Source organism: Denticeps clupeoides, chromosome 17 (assembly GCF_900700375.1).
Source record: "Denticeps clupeoides chromosome 17, fDenClu1.1, whole genome shotgun sequence".
Classification (NCBI taxonomy): Eukaryota; Metazoa; Chordata; class Actinopteri; order Clupeiformes; family Denticipitidae; genus Denticeps; species Denticeps clupeoides.
Genome location: NC_041723.1, coordinates 18,792,905 through 18,812,853, shown reverse-complemented (window position 1 = coordinate 18,812,853; position 19,949 = coordinate 18,792,905). Strand labels below are relative to the sequence as shown.

Below are 19,949 nucleotides of genomic sequence, written 5' to 3'. Positions count from 1 at the left end.
ATTCGAACCAGCAACCTTCTGATTACAGGTCTGTTTCCTTACCCAATAGGCCCCAAAAGATATGTCCACTGTTTTTAACCAATCACCCTAAGTGAACAATTAGCAGACATAAAAGGCACCCAGGGAACAGTTAGTTTTCTCCACAGGTGCACTCCGATTAAGCTGCAGAAAGACCTCAAGGATGATCAGGGGAAACAGTATGCACCTGAGCTCAAATTTGAACTTCATGGCAAAGGCTGTGAATACTTGTGTGATTTCTTGTGTGTGGTTTTATTTTTTTTAAAATGCCAAAACCTCAAGTAAACTAGTCATTATTAGGTGATGTGTGTAGACTTCTGAGGAAAAAAGGAATTTAATCCATTTTGAAATAAAGCTGTAACAAAATGGGGTGGTCATTCGCCTTTGAACCCAGGTTCAAATCCCACTTACTACCACTGTTTCCCTGATCAAGACACTTAACCCTGTCTCCAGGAGGACTGTCCCTGTCACTACTGATTGTAAGTCGCTCTGGATAAGGGCGTCTGATAAATGCTGTAAAACTTAAATGTGGAATAAGTGATGCATGAGAATTTATCAATCCAGTGAATAAAAAATATACTCACACCTTCTGATGGTCCTTAACCTAAAACTAAGAAAATGTCCAGAACGTATCAATCAACTGATCAATCTTCTGTGTATGACAATCTGCAGAGGCGGTGAACAAATATTCAGCACAAGAGAATGTGGATATTCTTTTATTATCTTTTTCTTAAAATCTCAAGAAAATTAAAAGAAAACTCTGTAATATTGCTACAAATATGCAGTATGAAGAGTTTTTAACAATGTGAAGGGGAATTGGGCCCCCATCTATCCAGAGCTGAGGAGAAACACAGAGTTGAGCTGCCCCTAGAACAACTTTATAATTAAAAGGGCATTTAACATCTTCAAGACAGTAAGTAACACAAAAGAGAGAAGTGATGCAATGTTGACATCATTCACTATCAGAGCAGGTTTTTAATGCATATCCCTTAGCTAAGGAGGCTGGAATTAAAGAGGATGCGGTGAAAATCCCACCAAAAGGAACTAAAACGGGGGCGGGCTGCTCAACTCTTCAAACTCACATTAAAACAAGCCACTGTTAAATGTGATGCCACATTAAAAGATAGAGTAAAACTGCTTAAATTATCTCCAGATTGAAAGGACAGAAGCACACATCATATGTTTCCAGAAGTTGAGCAGCCCAATCTCTTCTCTACATGAATCCAATGCTTTGTGAAGATGACCACCAACCAGACCAGTCCTGTCCTGTCCTGTCCTGTAACCAACAGCAGCAGCCTTCGGATACATTCGTGGGCTGAAAACATTGAGGAAGATCAGTGAGGAGCTGCTGGGGGTGTGGACCACAGGGAAAGGTGGGGGTGGTGGAGATTCATTGTCCCAAAAATAACAGGCGTTTACTGAGAGCATGTTCCACCAAAGGTCTCCTGTGATGCATATACCATGTAAAGAAAGCCGTCCTCATCCCGCTCACGCTCATACACCTCAGAGATAGCAGTGGAGACAGACACCATGCTGTGACCATTGACCAGCAAGAAGAAGGCCTGGTTAGAGTTCAGTTGCAGGCGCCTCCTGGTGGCCAGAAGAAGAGAGATAATTTTATACCCAATGTTCCAATCACATTTAATCCTGATCAACATAAAACCCTGCAAAACACTGCAGCTGGAAATTTTAAAGCAAAACACTGTGTTACAGAAAATGAAGAAAAACTCCATAGAACAGTCATTTTATTCTTTTCTCATGGAAATTGTATAAACACTTGATTCTGAAAAAGGTCTGCATTAAAATGGTGTATAGAAAAAGTGTTGATCATGTTTAAATGCCAGTAATTCTACAAGGAAGATAATTAAAAAGGATTTGAGATAACATTCTACCAAGCATCCATCACAAATTGTCTTCTGCACATTTTTGTTTTTTAAGGTAAATAAAATAAAGTCAAAGATTGTGGGACAGTGGTGGCCTAACAGTTAAGGAAGCGGCTCCCTAATCAGAAGGTTCGAATACTGATCCACCAAGGTGCCACTGAGCAAAACACCGTCCACACACATTGCTAACTGGGTGACTGTCATGACTGCCCAATTAGTGAGTCACCCATCTTTGTCACCCACTTAGTGATTCAAGTCCTCTGGTTTTGTTAAAAGCACCCGCAGTGGCATGTGTGTTTACATCAACATGGAATGATGCCAGAACTCTGTGCTAATGCGAAGGAGGCGCTCTGCATGCTGTATGGAGCTATTAGCGATCTGCAGAATGTACACCCTGATTAACGTTTTTTTGTCGACGATTTCAACCAGGGGTTTAGTCAGTTCTCCCTAAATTCCATCAACATGGACTTTGCGACAACATGGAAAAACATGCTGGATCTTGCTTTACACAAACATCGCCAGTGCGTACCCCACACCCCCATCTGAGCCAATCAGACCACATCACTGTTATTCTAATAACAGTTATTCAATAAATGCATACATACTGCTTGTCAGATGCACAAAACCATTTATGAAGCCATTTCAGCTCTTCAAGACTGTTTTGAGGGCACTGACTAGCAAATGGCAGATGGCACTGACAACGGCATTATTCCAATGTGTTTCAAATTCACCATGCTGAAGAAGTCTTCAGTGTCCCGTCTCAATGACTACTGTAACTTTGCACTTACACCCATCATGATGAAGTGCTTTGAGAGGCTGGTCATGAAACATATAAAGACCCTGCTGCCCTCAATCCTGGACCCATTTGCCTATTGTCTGAAATGCTCCACAGATGATACCAACTCCTCCACTTTGCATGCAACAGCATCTCCAGCTCCACAACACTGAGCACACAAGACCCTACAGTGGATTGTGAGGACAGCTGAAAAGATTATTGGAGTCTCGCTTCCCTCCATTATTGACTGCATCAGGAAAGCCACCAGCATTGTGAAGGTCTCTACACAGCCCTCATATGCATTCTTCACCCTCCATCTGAAAAATGTACCAAAGCATTCGGGCCCTCACTGCCAGACTGTGCAACAGCTTCAGACAGGCCAACAGACACCTAAACACTCAGGGACTTTCCACTCTGGACTGACAAAGACAGTTTAATTTATATGTTCAGAGCATATCTCTATTACATTTCTATTGCAGAAGTATTTGCACATAACCACAGCAGCCTTTGCACATTGTTACTCTGAACCTTCCATACTGTTTTTTTTACACGGCCTGTATTGTTACTCGTTATTTCTGCACTGCTTGTCTTGCATTGCCTGTCTCCCATGTTCAGCTTTATGTAGCCAGTTTGTCTATGTCGCACTTGTGCACATTATGTCAGTATTTAACTTTATGTAAATGTTACATGTAGCACCAGGTTCCGGGGAAACATTGTTGTTTCACTATGTATAACATGTATATATAGCTGAAATGACAATAAACCTCAACTTTAACTTTATACATTTGAATTTTGTGTCTTTTTGTACCGTTAAGAAACCTCATAATGATGTAATCGTAGATGACAGTGTTGATTTTTTATTTTTTTTGTATAATGCAGTTAAGAGTCCAGCTGTTCTGTCGACATGCTTGGATTGCATGGATTTACCTGATGATCTTGATCAGCTCACTCATGTTGACATGGTCTGGCACCAAAAACTTTGTTTTATCCAGCACTGGAAGCTGCTTTTCTCCCTTGTATCTTTCAATGATGACCTGGAAGGTTTTGAGAAAGCAGTCAGACATGACCCAAAAAGGATTTGTGGCATTCTTAGTCAAATTCTACATGTAAAATGTACATTCAAAATGAAAAGTATGCTGTGGGATTCTACTTCTGTGACTGTGAAAATGATAATTTGTGATTACTGCAAAAGTACCATATCTAGCTGTGAGGGGTTTAGGCAATCATGAAATGCATAAAAGGCATTTGAAACGGTCCTTCTTTTCTATAACTTCAAAAAAAGTCTCTCAGATAAAGCCAAAGATGTTCTGGCAAACTATTGCAGGACAATAACTCCGGACTATCTCTGCCCACAGCATAATGCCGTTTGCATTTAAAGGAGCACTACCAGTATATACGACTGTTACAAGGTGAGCGTGGACTGAACACGGCAGTTTTTCCTGCTCATTTTAGCAAATCCAATTCTCAAAAAGCCTGGTGCATAGTCAAAATTTTTTTTTTTTTTTTTTAAATCTTCACTATCAAACCTCTAATTTGTTTCAAAAATCCATGAGGAAGTTTGCTGCCTCTCAACTCCACTCACACCTTAATAATCATAATTTGTGTGAACAATTGAAGTCTAGCTTCAGCCCCCACACTAGCACAAAAACAGCTTTATTAAAAATCACCAATTACCTTGGCCATGTACTTAGAATATACAATATTAATTTTAATTGTTATGCTGATGACACCCAGCTCTACATTTCCTCCCTTTCAGACTTTGTTATGGAAATTGGATCATGGTTCTTCTCTAACTTTCTCAGACTAAACCGTAATAAAATTGAAGTTTTACTTGTTGGTACAGCCTCGACTCTAGCCAACTCTAGAAAGTATCTCATACTTTTCCCATTAATATTGATAATTCCCCTGTCCATCCCTCCCCTCAGGTAGAGTCCGGATGTCATATTTGATAATACGCTTTTATTCCAGTCTCATATTAATTAAAATCACCCGGCCCGCATATTTTCATCTACGTACTTTGTCCCTTCCTTACTCCCCATGCTGCTGCCATACTTGTCCATAGCCTCATCACCTCCCAGATTGACTATTGCAATTCTCAAATTAAAATTTAATCCTCACCTTTAAATGAATCCATAACCTTGCTCCTCCTTATCTTAGTGACCTGCTACATATCGCATACTTCCCGCTCTCTCTGGTCATCTTCCGCAACTCATATTATTGTTCCTTTGGACCGTCTTAACACTATGGGTTTTGGAACTCACTTCCTCCTAGAATCTAGATTCTCTTCCTTTATTTAAATCACAGCTCAAAGCCCATCTGCTTAAACTGACATTTATTGTTTTTGCTATGTAAATCCCTGCTGTTTGTGCTGCTTTTTACTTGTTTGTTAATTATTTATTTTACTCTGTAAGGTGACCTTGGGTTTTAGAAAGGTGCCCTGAAATAAAATTTATTATTATTATTATATAAAATTTATGGGATGCATTGCGATGCATCAATATCGAGGCATTGATAATAGTAATCGAATTGTGAGACCAGTGAAGAATCACCTCTAGTAACAAATTACATTTGCTTTGTTACTGTCCACTTCTACCTGTCCAGGTATAGATGTAAGGCACAGTCCACACATACCACATGTCTCTTTACAGATGACTAGTGCTCTCCATTACTGAATTTGCTGCAACTGACAGCAGATGATGAATAGGGATACTAACTGGAATCTTGTTGGGATGCTGCTCTCGAATCTGTTTCACATCATCCACTCGCTGCTCTGTGAAAAAAATTCAATATAATCAGAATAACAGAAGATTCCCTCAATTATGTCAAGCATAATATTGTGTCACATATAACAGTCACATCATACTTTGTACCTAATTGTAAACATGACAGCCGTATAAATGAAGCAAATGTGAAAAAAGGTCAACATGACTGGACAAAAACTGAAAGAGAGAGTGAAATGAGTGAATGAGAAATACACCATTTTCTTGCCATCTCAGCTCTAATGAGTTATAGTGCAAGTTGGTGTTACAGAGCTAAAGCATGTTCCAAAGAAACAACTGGCTAAAAAGGAGGAAGTTGAGTTACTGGTGGGCATGATTATTTTACCCTTTAATCACACTAGATTATCTACAGCATAGTTCCAACATCTGATCATTGTATTATTCCAGGAATCTACATCCCTTCAGTGTCCCTGTAGACCAGTGATTCCGGACTTGTCCAATCATCTCCACTATGAGGCCTTCCTCCCCTCCCCCAATTCTGCAGCGCCTACCTCCACCATTTCTGCGTCTGTGTGTGTGTAATGCTGCGGTAACTGCAGGGTTCGGCTCTGTGCTGCTGTATCCCACAAACGAACTTGATGGGAATCGGTAACTTACCAAAGTACCGCGACAGAGACGCGTGCTGAACGCGGACACTTACCGAACGTCCTCCGTTGTTTGAACGTCTTTTCTGACGGCATGTTGGACCGCGACTTCAGCTCGGCCTTGGTTACTGGGCCAGGTCGCTGTGCGTCTTCCTTCAGACCCGGCCTCGGCTGCTCCGTCTGGGCAGATTCTTACGTCGATGTCGCAGGTGCGGGGGCCACCTTCACCAACCAAACAAACCAGTCAGCTGAGCATGACGTCACAGCTCGGCAACTTCAAGCTGGTCCAGAGTGCGCATGCGCACTCAAAAAGCGTTCATACAAAGTTTAAATCATACTTAGTACAATAATACAACGAAATTGAGGTTCTGCGCCAACACTTCAGTGCAAAATAGCATAATTTACAATAGAAGATTAAAAGGTATTCACATCGAAATAAGATACACATAAACCAAAATAAATACGTAATAAATACAAATCTGTACAGGAGTGTGCAAAATAAGTCAAATTATTGAGGTAGCGTAGCAAACAAAATGATAACTACAGTGCATTTAAATGTGCCGTTTGGATTCTACTCTAAAGTTTTAATTTACAGTGCTTTGTAACATAACCTTCCCTGCCCAAAAAGAGTGAGTTGAGTGAATGGGCAGTGTGAGTTGTCGTGGGCTGGTGACTCGCCCTGGTCCTGGGATTGGCTCCAGCATACTATTGTGTGATGACCATTGAGACATACTGTATGTAATTTTGGGCTATATAAGAAATAAATGTTGTTGAGTACATGGGTGAATCCTCAGATTTTGAGAGTCTAAACTCAATTAATATATTGTAGCGTTGGCAGCCAATAGGGCTGGCCTAATTAGCATAAGGGCCACCTCTGGGGTTAGTGAGGCAAGGTTTACCCACCGTTAGGGTGAGTGTTGGGGGAATTGTTGCCTGGTAGTTGGGTGTAACTGGAGCATGCAGGGGGGTGTTACGATCTGAGGTGAATGCCTCATCTGTTGCCCTGTTTTTAATCTAAAATGTACACCAAAATGTACACTTCATTGGTGTACATTTTAGATTAAAAGCATGTTCTGCACTATTGCTGCAATATTTTTTAGACCATATTGTATTTTGCAGAGCCTGGGAGGGTTCTTTAACCATTATTATTTTTATTATTATATTTGACTATACACTATGGTTAGGATACACTATAAGTTTTATAGAAAGCAATAAAATTTATATTCGACTTAAGAGTGGACATCAGTTTTGATTTTAAATCATTGGTTGTATGCATGTGTGAGCGTGTATGTGACATCGACCTCTCCCTACCAGATGCGCTGAATGACTTCTACACAAAATCTGCGCAGTGCTGTGTCTAACTACGGCATATGTGAGGAAAACACTGTGCAGAGTTCATTCACAAAAGGATGCTGGACCAGACAACATTCTTGGAAGTGCTCAGAGAATGTGCAGACCAGCTGGCAGATTTTCTCACCAACATCTTCAATAGCTCACTGAGCACTGCGTTTACTCCAATGTGTCTCAAAGGCCACCACTGTCATGCCAGTGGCAAAGAAAACAAACTGAGTCTGAACCATCATGATGCTGTGATCTCCAGATCCTGCATGTTCACTCTCTACAACATTTGCAAGATTAGGCCTTTTCTTTCACATCAGGCTACACAGCTCCTCGTCCAGGCAATGGTCATCTCTAAACTTGACTATTGTAACTCTCTCCTGGCTGGATCTTCTGCAGTCACCATAAAACCCCTCCAGATGGTCCAAAATGTGGCAGCCCGCCTCATTTTCAACCAGGCGAAACACACCCATGTCATGCCTCTTCTCACCTCTCTCCACTGGCTCCCAGTAGCTGCTGACATTGAGTTCAAATCGTTGATGTTCGCCTATAGGGCTGTAAATGGAATTGCACCCTCTTATATCAACACACTATTAATTAGCTACACTCCCGCATGCCCTCTCAGATCTGCAAACGAAATGAGACTAAATTCCCTCTTGACGGGGTTTCCGATTCCAATCAACTCTTTCTTCTTTGTTGTCCCTGGCTGGTGGAATGACTTGCCCTGCTCCATGTGACTAGCCGAGACTAGTACCTTTAAGAAAGATTTGAAAACTCACTTGTTTAAAATGATTTCAAACAAGTCTAACATGAACACACACAAATAAATAAATACAATCATATAGCACTTAACATTTCCCTAGCATGTTCTATTCTTGACAAGTTAGGCCTTATCAGGGCTCTTAGTTTTTTGACTCAAACCGACTGGAAACCAAATGAGAATTGCTGGTGTCTTCTCCTTGTAAGTCGCTTCGGATAAAAGAGTCTGCCAAGTAAAGTAAAGTCTTCAGTGAGATCATTCATTAGTTTACAGAGTTGGGAGAGACCATCTGTAAATATTAGTCACAAAACACAGCTATGACCAGAGACCAAACCTACTGGTGGGATATGCTTGTGTTAAATGATTGAGGTCACATCCAGAAACAAAAGAAGACAAAGGTGGCACTTTGCCCATGGTGTTTATTAAAATGAATCAAATATAATTTTTCCCGCCATGATATTCAGGGATATTGTGACACTCAGCAGCCAGGGTGTCACATGTCACAGGATGTCACAATAAAGTGTCGTTTTACAAAACTTTGTCTGGCATTCTTGAAATACAAATTCTCCATCACTGTAGCAGGAAGTAGACAGGTCAGAAAGAATGAATGTGGAAACTGATTATTCACTAGAAATATATTCAGATCTTTACACACATACATGAGAAAAAAATAATTCAGTTTTTAAAAGGTCTGGTGGCTCAATTTGGTGCCCGATAGGAACAAATTAAGTCACCATGCTAGAATGTTGAACATAAACCATCCTTAACTCTGAATATCTGCGTAAACACTGTATGTGAAGCATAAATGTTACATTTCAGTGACAGATACTGCTGAAATTCTCCCACCCACACACGTCAGCTGCACACATTTCAGTAATGGCTGTCACTCTATTCATCACCAGCATCCTCTTCCTCTCTCTTCACTTCCTCAGTGTCATCCTCAAGTCCAGAGAAAAAGTTCTCTCCACTTCCAAATGCTTTCTTGCTAAGAGACTTGAGTTTGCCGTTTTTCTTTTTCCGGCGACGGTAGTCACTGACCATCATGTTGGGAAGCTCAGAAATGTCCCAGAATTTGATGAGCTGATCATGAGCGCAGCTCGCGAGGAAGTGGCAATTGTGTGAGCATGCAATTGCCTCTATGGGTTCACCCAGGTGCTGACCCACACTACCCACCACTCGACTAGGCAACAAGTTGACTGCTCTGTCAGAGATCACAAAAAACACCAATTGCATGCTAAAATATTTCTTTACAATTAATTTTCAGTCAGTTTTAGGCAATGAGAGAACAAAGCGGAAACCAACTGAGCAGAAGACAGTGGTGACTCACCTAATAACTCCATCCATTGATGCCACACACATCAGGCTGTCAGTAATTGGCACAATGCAATCCACAGACTCAGCCTGAAGGGCGAACCGGTCGCTGGTGGCCCCAAAACCATTCCAGTTGAAGACATAGATGGTGCCCTCACTGGACCCACACACTATCTTTCGACCACGCTGTGGTATAAGAATGTAAGTTTGTTATAGTGAAGATTATGGAGCGTATGCAGCACAATAACTAAACTCTAAGTAATAAAATTTTTTAAGAACAGAGTGGGTGAAGAAAAAAAGTATTATATGCAGCAATGAACATTTCAGCAATCAGTTCAATAAATAAATACTATGTGAACAATTATGAATTTTAACTGAAAAACAAGATAGTGAGTTTCTGTAGTATAGCGGTTATCACATTCGCTTTACACTCGAGAGGTCCTCGGTTCGAAACAGGGCAGAGAACCCTGGGGGAAGTGGTGGCCAATCGGTTAAGGAAGAGGCCCCGTAATCAGAATGTTCCGGTTTGAATCCCGATCCGCCAAGGTGCCACTGACCAAAGGCCCACACACTGCTCCCCGGGCACCTGTCATGGCTGCCCATTGCTGACTAAGGGTGATGGGTTAAACGCAGAAGACATTTCACTGTGTGCTGTGCTGCTCTTTATCACAATGACAATCACAAGGGTGGCACTCACTTTCATGATGGCAACTGAGGTGAGGTCTCCACTCTGGAACTCTGAAAGCAGCTCAAAGCGCCTCCTCTTTATGTTGAACACGCCCATGGTGCCATCACCACTATAATATGTTAAAAGTGTTTTGTAAACTTAACACACTATATACATATTATGCAAATCATACAGTGTATTCAGTGCATCCACTTTTTCTGCATTATATGTTACAGCCTTATTCCAAAATCGATTAAATTATTTGTTAAGATTTATACAGGTTTGTTTGGGTATGATGTAATACTGACCTTGCTGTGAGTAATGTTCTCTTGGCCTGGTCCACTGCGATGTCACTAATATAGTCCTCATGGTGCTTTAAGTCCATGAAAGCTAATCCACTCCGCAAATCCCAAACTTTCAGAGTTCCACCATCATCGCCTGTAGCAATTATATTCTCATCTACTATCAGGAGTGCATTAATGGGAAAACTGGAGAAGGAAAAAGATATGATTAAGTTGAAAAAAAAAAAAGTTTGGGCAAGTAATTGGGCTTTTTGATCCTGACAATACCTGTGGGCTTTAGAAATGCGCATGTCCAGCTTCCCTCCTTCAACATCCATGATGTGGACTGCTTTATCTTTCGAAACACTGAACAGCTCTTAAAACGTAGGAACAGGCAATGTCAGAGGTTCATTGGGATTTTTAAAAGTGGTGTTCTGGTATTTATGGTGTTTTATTTTAAAAAGTGTGTCCTCTGCATTAAAAAAAAAAAAAAAAAAAAAGATTGTTTTACACTGTGATACACAGCATACATAGCACAGCATCCAGTGCACAAAACGAAATGAGTCCTCTGCAGTTAACCAGTCATCAATAGTGAGGAGTGGACAGCCATTAAATATGCCTCCAAAACTGAACTAATATTCATTCCAGAAGATTCTTCACCACATCAGGATCTTGCTATTTACCTGGACAACTACTATAGCCCGCAACCTTGGAGTAACAATAGATAACCAACTCTCCTTCTCGACTCACATCAGCAATCTTTCCCGCTCATGTAGATTCTTTCTCTACAATATCAGACGAATCCACCCTTATCTGTCAACACAGACCACCCAGCTACTGGTTCAGTCCTTAGTAATCTCACGACTGGATTACTGTATCTCCCTTCTAGCTGGTCTACCTCTAAGCACCATCCGACCTCTACAACCCATACAAAATGCAGCACGACTGATCTTCAACCTTCCCAAATTCTCCCACACCACCCCTCTGCTATGTTCCCTCCACTGGCTCCCAGTAGCTGCACGCATCAGATTCAAAATACTGATGCTGGCCTACAAAGCCAGACATGGAGTAGCCCCATCCTACCTCACAGCCCTTATTACACCTCGCACTGCACCTCGTATACTCCGAGCCTCCAGTACTGCTCGCCTATTCCCCCCATCGCTAAAGGTAAAAGGAAGACATTCATCTAGACTCTTCTCCCCTCGGTGATGGAATGAACTTCCCCTCGAGGTCAGAACAGCTCAGTCACTGAGTATTTTCAAACGACAGCTCAAGACCTTCCTCTTATATTTAGAATATAAGAATATTTAGATTAACTTGTAACTATCTTATTGTCGAACATGTGTACAGAATCGACAACAGAGTGAATAAAAAAAAAAGTTGTATTCATAGTTGGGGTCCTAATGAACCGGAACTGATCACTTCATCGATGGTAACTTGAAAGCACGTTGTAAGTCGCTCTGGATAAGGGTGTCTGCCAAATGCCGTAAATGTAAATGCAAATGTAAATGCCTTAAATGTAAATGTAATGCCTGGCGGGCAGTGTGTGGGGAGGTCACTGTGCTCAAAGGGACATCAGTGCTACCTTGCGATTCATGATTTGAACCCGCAACCCTTTGGTTACGACTCTGCTTCCATTGGTGGAAAGGACTTGGGGGACCCAATGTGAGACACTTTAAACATGATTCTCCAGCACCAAGATTGCCAAATATTTAGGCTCGGAAAGGCACACGCCTAGGTGCTGCAAACAGGAATGGTTGAAACTGGCCAAGTGATATCATAATCAAAAAGATTTGAGACTGTAATTGCTGCCAAAGAAGAATTAACAAAGTACTGATCACTGTAACAACAAAATGTGGAAAAAGTGATGCGCTGTGAATACTTGGATGCACTGTATGTAAAAACCCATGCAATTTCAGGGAGATTAATTGGAGATGGACGAGGATGACTTGGTTCCCCCCCAAAAAAGATGACACTGGTTATAGTATTCACCAATGGTTTAGATATTGCAAGGAAGATGTTGAGCAAAATAGTTATCTGCAAAGTCTACAACTAGGGTGACCAGATGAGAGTTAATAAAAAAATGAACACCTTAGCATGAGTGTGTGCAGATGAGTGCAGGTGAATAGATGTGTAGGATGCCTATGACATTACAAATGTTTAGGCAGTAAAAAAATGTTAAACATTTGTTTAAAAGAAAGCTTTATATTTTAATTTGGTTTAAAATAAAAAAAGTTAAACTTTAGCTAAATGCATTACATTTTGAAATACATTATTTTGGATGTTTTTGTTATTGTTCAGTCTCTTACTGTTCAAATAAACCTACAATTGAAATTAAGAAACTGATCATTTCTTTGTAATTGGGCAAACTTACCAAATCAGCAGGGGATCAAGTAATTATTTGTATATTGCTGTGATTTTATGTAGTAAAAGGTTGTATAGCATTAATGCAGTGATCATTTTTAGCTTTTTTCCCTCTTCTTTTCTCTTTACTTCTTATTTTTTTACTTAGTAACTTAATTATCGCACTTGTGGGTTCTATCATTGGTGGAGTTATATGTTTAAATTATTTTAATGGGCAGTGGTGGCCTAGCTAATGTACTGCTCTCACACGCTGCTCCCTGGGCACCTGTCATGGCTGCTCACTACTCACCAAGGGTGATGGGTTAAATGCAGAGGACACATTTCCTCTGTCTTCTGCACCGTGTGCTGTGCTGCAGTGTTTCACAATGACAATCACTTCACTTCACTTCACTTCACTTCACTTCACTTCACTTCACTAATGCATGTAACAATACGTCCCGTTGGCCAGTCGACACTGTTTAGTGCCTTATAATATGTTTCAATATGCATATGAAAAAACATCCTTTTATCAAGTTTGGGATGTGGTTACTGAATTGAAATTAGTTGGTGGTCAATGTTATGCATTTTGTTAAATTTGTGCCCTGTGCCAGTTACTTTGGGTAAATGATGTTAGTATTAAATAAATAAATGAAAATTCTCACTTTCTCCATCATGGGAAAAGGCTACCTTCCTGCAGGATTTCAGATGATGACCAGATGACCACAGTTCTCGGTTTTCCCCTTCTATGCAAGAATAGGCATATCTGTTGCACAGCAAGAGACAATTAGCCAATCCAAGCAGACTCTTGAAATTCTATATCATTTTAAAGACTCACATATATATGTCTCCGTCAATATCACCAGCAGCAAGGATTTCTTTCTTGGGGTGAAATGCCAGTGTGTTTACTATGGCCTCAAATGTTATGTCTTCAGGTGTCTCACGTGTCTTTGGTTCTTCAGACATTTCATTGGATTCACCTACACCTATTTCCTGTAGGAGGTCAAAAACGTTATACTTATTAATGTACTAGTTTGTGAAAGAAAGGACACTTAAATTGTGGTTAACGTGCAGTTGTGTCCATGCTTTTAAGCGAAAAGCATTTACATTTACAGCATTTATCAGACGCCCTTATCCAGAGCGACTTACAATCAGTATTACAGGGACAGTCTCCCTGGAGCAATTTAGGGTTAAGTGTCTTGCTCAGGGACACATTGGTAGTAAGTGGGATTCGAACCCGGGACTTCTGGTTCATAGGCGAGTGTGTTACCCACTAGGCTACTACCACTAGGCTACTACCACAGACCAGCATCTGGCCTGTTATCATTTTAACTGAAAACAGATACTGAAAAACACTCATCCTCCTGTTTTTATTTAATGTGGCACCTTATAATTCCTATACTAGCTCTATATGTCCTCTTTCCTGACATGAACAAGCAGCTATTAGTGCATTACGTTTTCACGTTACCTTTAGATTTTCCGCCGCCACGTCACCATCCTGAAAAAAATAATTAGCACATTCGTAATTAAGTCATGGCTGCGCTATCAATACTACAACCCTAGATGACTAAACCTTTTGCTTACCGTTGCAGCCATGGTCAGGAAACAGCGCGCTGAAATTAAACTTCCGGGTCACGTATTTCCTGGTGTTTAAATTAAAAGTCCTACTCACTCTGCATGAAAACCAAAAGGAACTCACATATAAATACGTAATAGTAATAATAAAAAAAACATGTTCTTACTCCAATTTTAGATTTTTTTGAAGAAATTGTTACAGAACGTACTCTATATTTAAGACAGTGTAATATTAGCTATTCTAAATGTTCTGAACTTATTTCAGTAACGAGTCGCTCGTTCACTCTTGGTCAAATGAAAACATCATCGCAAGAGTTCTTCCTGTTATTCCTCTCTTCGACTTCCTTCAAAATGCCTTTCTGTACATTATTTAGATAAATCTGCGTTTATACCACAACCCAGGAAATTGGTAAGGAAATACACTATAGTGCTGGTCTTTGGTTGTATCGTGTGGAGTTATATGTTTAAATCATTTGAATTCATGTTACTGTACCTCCTTTTTGCCAGTCGACACTCTTTCCTCGTTTTAGGAGAATATGCGTGTCTTATAATAGGTTTAAATATTCATATGATGAAACTCGTTTTATCAAGTTTGGGATGTGGTTAATGAAGTGAAATTAGTTGGTGGGCAGCTAGTTAAAGGTATTTAAAATATAGCAGACCTACTAAATCAAACGAAACAAACCTTTAGACGGCGAGTGCGTACTTAAGGGGCTGTACCGAATTCTGTGACCACAGATGGCGCTGTGCCGCGAAAGAAGGTGAACAACCTAAGATCACCGACGAAGAATCATTCTACTCATAGGCTCATTTCACCGACTGTCTTGACCCGTAACTTTCCAGGGCATTTTGGTGCTCGATGCCTATTTACCCCCTACATGCAGTTTGTATGTGAATTTTGGCACTTTATATATCACTGATGACAAACAAAAATATCACTGCGTGGGAGGCGCGTTTACACAATACAGTCAGGCTATTGGGTAGCCATTTGTTTTTACTTTTGAGCGGCAGACTTGTGGTCCAATCGATGCCCAAGAATCGTTTGTTTATATCTGAATGCTGCTGTTACCTGGCAGTCAGTGGTCCAAGCAGCGTGCATTTTATCCTGTTGATCCGCAACAATGCAGTCCATTGTCACCCGACTCGAAGGAATCTAGAAGATGCGCGGCGGCATTAGCGGAGAAGAGATCTGTTTCATGTGACTAGTAAATACACACCATCCCCAAATGGAGTCAAATGTTGATTCGAAGAAGCGGAGCTGGGATCGGACCGCGATGCAGCGTTTCGGTGACAGCGGAATGATGCTGCTGCCCTGGACAAAACAGATTTTCTATGTTTTATGGGAGCAAATATGTTTCCTGGCGCATCTGGTTTACTACAGCTTTGTGTCAGGTAATGGCATGTAACTTTGCAACGTTTGCACTTTTCACGAGATCTGCATGTTACGTGCGGTCTTGCGCGCAATTACATTATGTTATTGCTGAAAAGTGATTATTTGAATGTATCAATTTTATGGTGAATATAGTGCACACCTCATCCCTGGAAAATATTTTTCATTGCTGCACATGATTAAGGTGATCAATAACTCTGTATTATTTTCTTTAATTGAAAAATTCAATTAAACAATGGCACATATTCATGATGATTTCGAGTTAATTGAGTTAATTACTGACTAATTGCCTGGCACCACGTTGTGTTGAAAGGGTGATAGTTGTCTATTTGTTTTCATGTCAATTTACTGAAACTGCATCAAGAAACAGATTTATATGTATATTGTATCAATCAATTTACATCTGTCTTGTTAGAACTGATGAATACTTTTCTATCCAGTTTTCCAGATGTTCCGATTGGAGGTACACTTAAGGATTACTGAAGACACTGGCCCTCATATTCAGCATATGAATACACCTGCAAGTTCTGCAGAGAGTTTCTTCTTGTCTTCATTATTTGACAAAAACCAAAGTGTGATTGTCACTGGGACCAACTCCCTGTCAAAACTGAGCAATGAGCTTGCAGGAACTTCCAGTCCCAGAACTCTCCTGACCAGCCTTGTTGCAGATGAACTCTGCTGCTCGATTGTGGATGACTTTGTAACACGGGCAACTGAGGGATTTCCTGAAAACAGCCTTGCAGCTGGGCACCACACAACTTGGAAAATGGGCTATCCAGGTGAATGGAATGTATTTGTCGGTGCTGATGGCAGCAGTAACCAATATAACAAGCCTGAGTGTGCTTCTACAATGGACAGCAACTTCGCTTGGGACAAGGAGCAATACAATCCTTATGACTTGAGATCTTCTGACAGCATTCCCAACTATTTCACCAGGAAGGTCTCAGTCCAGCAAAAACCCTGCTATGAGTCTCTTTTTAAGCAGGATGTGTGTAGCTTGAGAGATGAGCAAGCACAGTTCCAGTTAGACACTAGGGGACACCATTCTGACAGTGAGAGCAGCTGGAGTAGTTCTGATGGCTGTAGTATGGATGGGGATAGAGAGGAGAGCAACAGGCTATGGGAGCTTTTTAACAATCCATCAGATCCCTACCACCCTCTCCATTTCACCGCCTGCATGGTGTCCTCCAGTCCAAAGGGACCAGGGAGTGGCCCCAGTGTAAAAAAATCCAACACCAAAGTAGACAGTCCAATCCCGTCCTCCTCAGAAGATGAGGAGGAGTTGCTCTGGAGGTCTCTGTGCCAGAATGATGATCCGTATCACCCCTTATATTTTAGAGCCTGTCTGCGGACCTTCAGCACTTCTGAAAAAAACATGTCCTCACAGAGTCTGGACTGCCAAGCTAAGCTTCAGGCCCAGGTGGTTTGTGGTAACCCAGAGCCACCATTGCTGCCTAAGAGACAATTCAAGCACCACTGTCATCTAGGTTCTGATAAGAGGCCTGTGCTGGTTCCCTGGCTAAAAGTGTCTGTAACACAGCACCAGCAAAAGAGCAGCTCCACTTTTAAACAGGTAATAATGTAGGGTTTTCTTACTTACACATATTTGTCTAAGAATTTCAATTTCGATGTGTTTTAACTCCACAATTGTTCAGATACTGATAGTCATGAAATTACATGATGTAATGTTACTTGTAAAATGACATAATTACTAACACTTTCCCACCTGCATTATCAGGTTCGGTTCTCACCACTTGTTCAAGTCCACAAGATGCAGACATGGTCTTTTGCCCTTCAAGCCTCCCGCAAAGGACCATGGGAGGAATTTGCCAGGGACAGAGACAGGTTCCAGAGGAGGATAAAGGAAACTGAGCAGGCTATTGGCTACTGTCTGAGTCATTCACACCGGATGAAGATTCTGGCCTATCAGTGAAGAGGAGGCTCTGATGCAGGTCCTCAACTGATCATTAATTTGATGTTCACAAAGGTCCTTTACCTTTCACCTGCCCACCAAATTTTCTGGTACTTCAACACTGTGTTTACAGTTACCACAGATACAGTCACATTTTGATCTGACGTTATTTATGAATTATGCTTATTGATATGCCTTACAGACCTAGCAATGTAAATTATGTTTGCCTCAGAAATGTAATCTTGAACTGAATGTTTTTCTTAGAAGCTTTTTATTATTCACATTTAGCAATGAGTGATCTGCCTCTGTGAATTGTAAAACAAAAGAGGCACTTATAGTTAGCCCCTATACCTGACATTTATTTGTACATATGGAAAGTCTAGAGCCATTCAGTTTTCATGAATTGGTTCATGTTCACTGTCCTTGAACATGTTAAACATGTTTGATCCCTTTTCATTAAATGGGAGTCCTGTGAACAAACTTATTAAACCACCAGCCCCTTGTCTGACAGTTAATAAAGCCTATTTTATTGTTTAGATGAGATTTCCAATTTCTTTTACTCAGAGAACACAGAACCCATGACAAAATCATGGGATGAGTCAAAGAAATGGTTAAAAACAAACTATGATGCAATGTTCCCCCCCGAGAAGAAATTAATAAGCATCTCCACCCTCCTCACGTCATATACAAAACCTAGATGGTGTAAAGCAGGACAACTACTTACACCAGCAGCGTGTTTATTATGGCAGCTTTTTAACTACTACACATTGTCTTTAACTTAATAATTATAAGGGGATACTATTATAACAAAAATGAGTTACTGAATATGCTATTGTCTTGCCAATCGTTAAAGTCTAAATGCAATTAAATGTCAAGGATATGTCCTTGTACATGCTGTGGCTCAGGTGAGGCCCTGTCTCCTGGCAACCATTCAATGAGTGAATGCAGTGGCATGAGGATTGCAGGCGATTGCAGCACGAGTGTGGTTGTGCTGTGGGAGGCTCCTGTGCTCTCTGGAGGCTCAATTATTTGCTGATGCAATGATGGAGCTACTATTGTGTTTGAGAGGAAGGCGGTGCAAGCCTTAACCACTCCCATGTCTACAGCCCATACTTTAGCAAGGCTTGCTGAGCAGAGCATGCACGGACATGACAAAGCAAGATACCTTTTCATGTAGACCTAGATGCAAAAAATCAGGTGATCAGGGTGACATTACACAAAAACAAAGCTCCGGTCTGGATCATGGACCTGTGAACACCCCACAAAATTATGTTCACAACAGTAAATTTCAGTGTATATTTTTCAATGCTAATAAGTAAAAAAATCATACACCTAAATTTCAAATAATATTATTCAGCTTGCTCAAATTCAAGCTCAGAAACACAACAACAAAAAATTGGTGTAATCATTCAGAAAACTAAGCATGAGCTACTGATCAGTGATAACCTGCACTCAGCATCCAGCCCATTCAAATATCATGGGGGAGCGCAAACGGTATAAACAGGTTTTTAATAAACATGTACAGCATTTATCAGATGCCCTTACAATCAGTGGTTACAGTGACAGTCCCCCTTAGGGTTGAGTGTCTTGCTCAGGGACACAATGGTAATAAGTGGGATTAGAACCTGGGTCTTCTGGTTCATAGGCGAGCAGTGGTGGAATGTAACAAAGTATTTGTACTTCTTTACTGTATTAAGTACATTTTTACGTATCTGTACTTTACTTAAGTAAAAATAATAATGCATAATTTTTATTTTACTCCCATTACATTTTGTGGCAATTATCTGTACTTTATACTCCACTACATTTCTACAATTTATGCTGTTACTCGTTACATTTTATGAACACAATTTCCTCAAAATCTTGCATGAAAAAATAGTTAGCCTATTGCGTTCTGGCATTGTTTGCCATTTCCTACCAATCAGGCTTTATTAGCTCCAATGATGGCAGAGTACGTGTCAGTTAGCAGCATGAGCTGGTAGACCGGCTTGATTTCAAGAAGACGAGACATTCAACTTGGACCCCGAGCCTGCATCAACTGAGCGTGAAACTGAGCCCTGCAGCTCTGAATCACAAAGAAATCCTTGGCCATATTTAAGAAATTGTCACGTGGGGGCATGGCGATGAAGGAGGATGGATATGCACGACAGGGGTTTAATACAAACTGCACAAGACAAGGGAACATTAACACACAGTGACCTGACGGCAAACAGACACCAACAGGATAGCTTTATACAATTATATAAATATACAACAGGTGAACACGATCAGGGAACATTACACAAGACTAACATGAGGTCCGAACTCCGGTTCCGGAGTCACCCCTGCAGGTTTG

At 40.8% G+C, this 19,949-nt stretch overlaps 3 protein-coding genes across 5 annotated transcripts; 1 reads left to right on the top strand and 2 right to left on the bottom strand.

The window, feature by feature from the left end:
- Positions 1-721: 721 nt before the first annotated feature.
- LOC114766758 (microtubule-associated protein 1 light chain 3 beta) lies at positions 722-6,313 on the bottom strand. Its single transcript, XM_028957923.1, has 4 exons — positions 6,097-6,313; positions 5,391-5,446; positions 3,604-3,710; positions 722-1,608 (listed from the first exon to the last, which is right to left on the bottom strand). The coding sequence occupies exons 1-4, from the start codon at positions 6,134-6,136 to the stop codon at positions 1,434-1,436; spliced, it is 378 nt and encodes a 125-aa protein (XP_028813756.1). The 5' UTR covers positions 6,137-6,313; the 3' UTR covers positions 722-1,433.
- Positions 6,314-8,539: 2,226 nt separating this feature from the next.
- wdr55 (WD repeat domain 55) lies at positions 8,540-14,410 on the bottom strand. The gene is made up of 9 exons (XM_028957921.1): positions 14,322-14,410; positions 14,206-14,235; positions 13,576-13,730; positions 13,403-13,503; positions 10,686-10,773; positions 10,425-10,604; positions 10,147-10,246; positions 9,466-9,635; positions 8,540-9,339 (listed from the first exon to the last, which is right to left on the bottom strand). Exons 1-9 carry the CDS (start codon positions 14,331-14,333, stop codon positions 9,027-9,029), a joined length of 1,149 nt encoding a protein of 382 aa, XP_028813754.1. The 5' UTR covers positions 14,334-14,410; the 3' UTR covers positions 8,540-9,026.
- A 35-nt stretch (positions 14,411-14,445) lies between these two features.
- On the top strand, positions 14,446-18,150 carry LOC114766756 (uncharacterized). Of its 3 annotated transcripts, none has more exons than XM_028957919.1 (4): positions 14,446-14,721; positions 15,462-15,704; positions 16,143-17,275; positions 17,441-18,150. In XM_028957919.1, the coding sequence occupies exons 2-4, from the start codon at positions 15,539-15,541 to the stop codon at positions 17,633-17,635; spliced, it is 1,494 nt and encodes a 497-aa protein (XP_028813752.1). In that variant the 5' UTR covers positions 14,446-14,721; positions 15,462-15,538; the 3' UTR covers positions 17,636-18,150. The 3 variants fall into 3 exon arrangements, with proteins under 3 accessions (XP_028813752.1, XP_028813751.1, XP_028813753.1); XM_028957918.1 differs by having other exon boundaries at positions 15,051-15,704; XM_028957920.1 differs by lacking the exon at positions 15,462-15,704 and having other exon boundaries at positions 14,452-14,721.
- The last annotated feature ends 1,799 nt before the right edge of the window (positions 18,151-19,949 follow it).

What these genes read in the sequence shown, in the direction of transcription:
- LOC114766758 (XM_028957923.1), bottom strand. Translation starts at nt 6,136, where the DNA reads ATGCCGTCAGAAAAGACGTTCAAACAACGGAGGACGTTCG. An exon ending in AGCATCCCAACAAGATTCCA is followed by an intron (nt 3,711 to 5,390) that starts GTTAGTATCCCT and finishes AAAACCTTCCAG; the next exon opens with GTCATCATTGAAAGATACAA. An exon ending in GAGCTGATCAAGATCATCAG is followed by an intron (nt 1,609 to 3,603) that starts GTAAATCCATGC and finishes TCTGGCCACCAG; the next exon opens with GAGGCGCCTGCAACTGAACT.
- wdr55 (XM_028957921.1), bottom strand. An exon ending in CGCATTTCTAAAGCCCACAG is followed by an intron (nt 10,605 to 10,685) that starts GTATTGTCAGGA and finishes TTCCTTCTCCAG; the next exon opens with TTTTCCCATTAATGCACTCC. An exon ending in TCAATGGATGGAGTTATTAG is followed by an intron (nt 9,340 to 9,465) that starts GTGAGTCACCAC and finishes GATCTCTGACAG; the next exon opens with AGCAGTCAACTTGTTGCCTA.
- LOC114766756 (XM_028957919.1), top strand. Translation starts at nt 15,539, where the DNA reads ATGGAGTCAAATGTTGATTCGAAGAAGCGGAGCTGGGATCGGACCGCG. An exon ending in TTACTACAGCTTTGTGTCAG is followed by an intron (nt 15,705 to 16,142) that starts GTAATGGCATGT and finishes TTTTCTATCCAG; the next exon opens with TTTTCCAGATGTTCCGATTG. An exon ending in GCAGCTCCACTTTTAAACAG is followed by an intron (nt 17,276 to 17,440) that starts GTAATAATGTAG and finishes CTGCATTATCAG; the next exon opens with GTTCGGTTCTCACCACTTGT.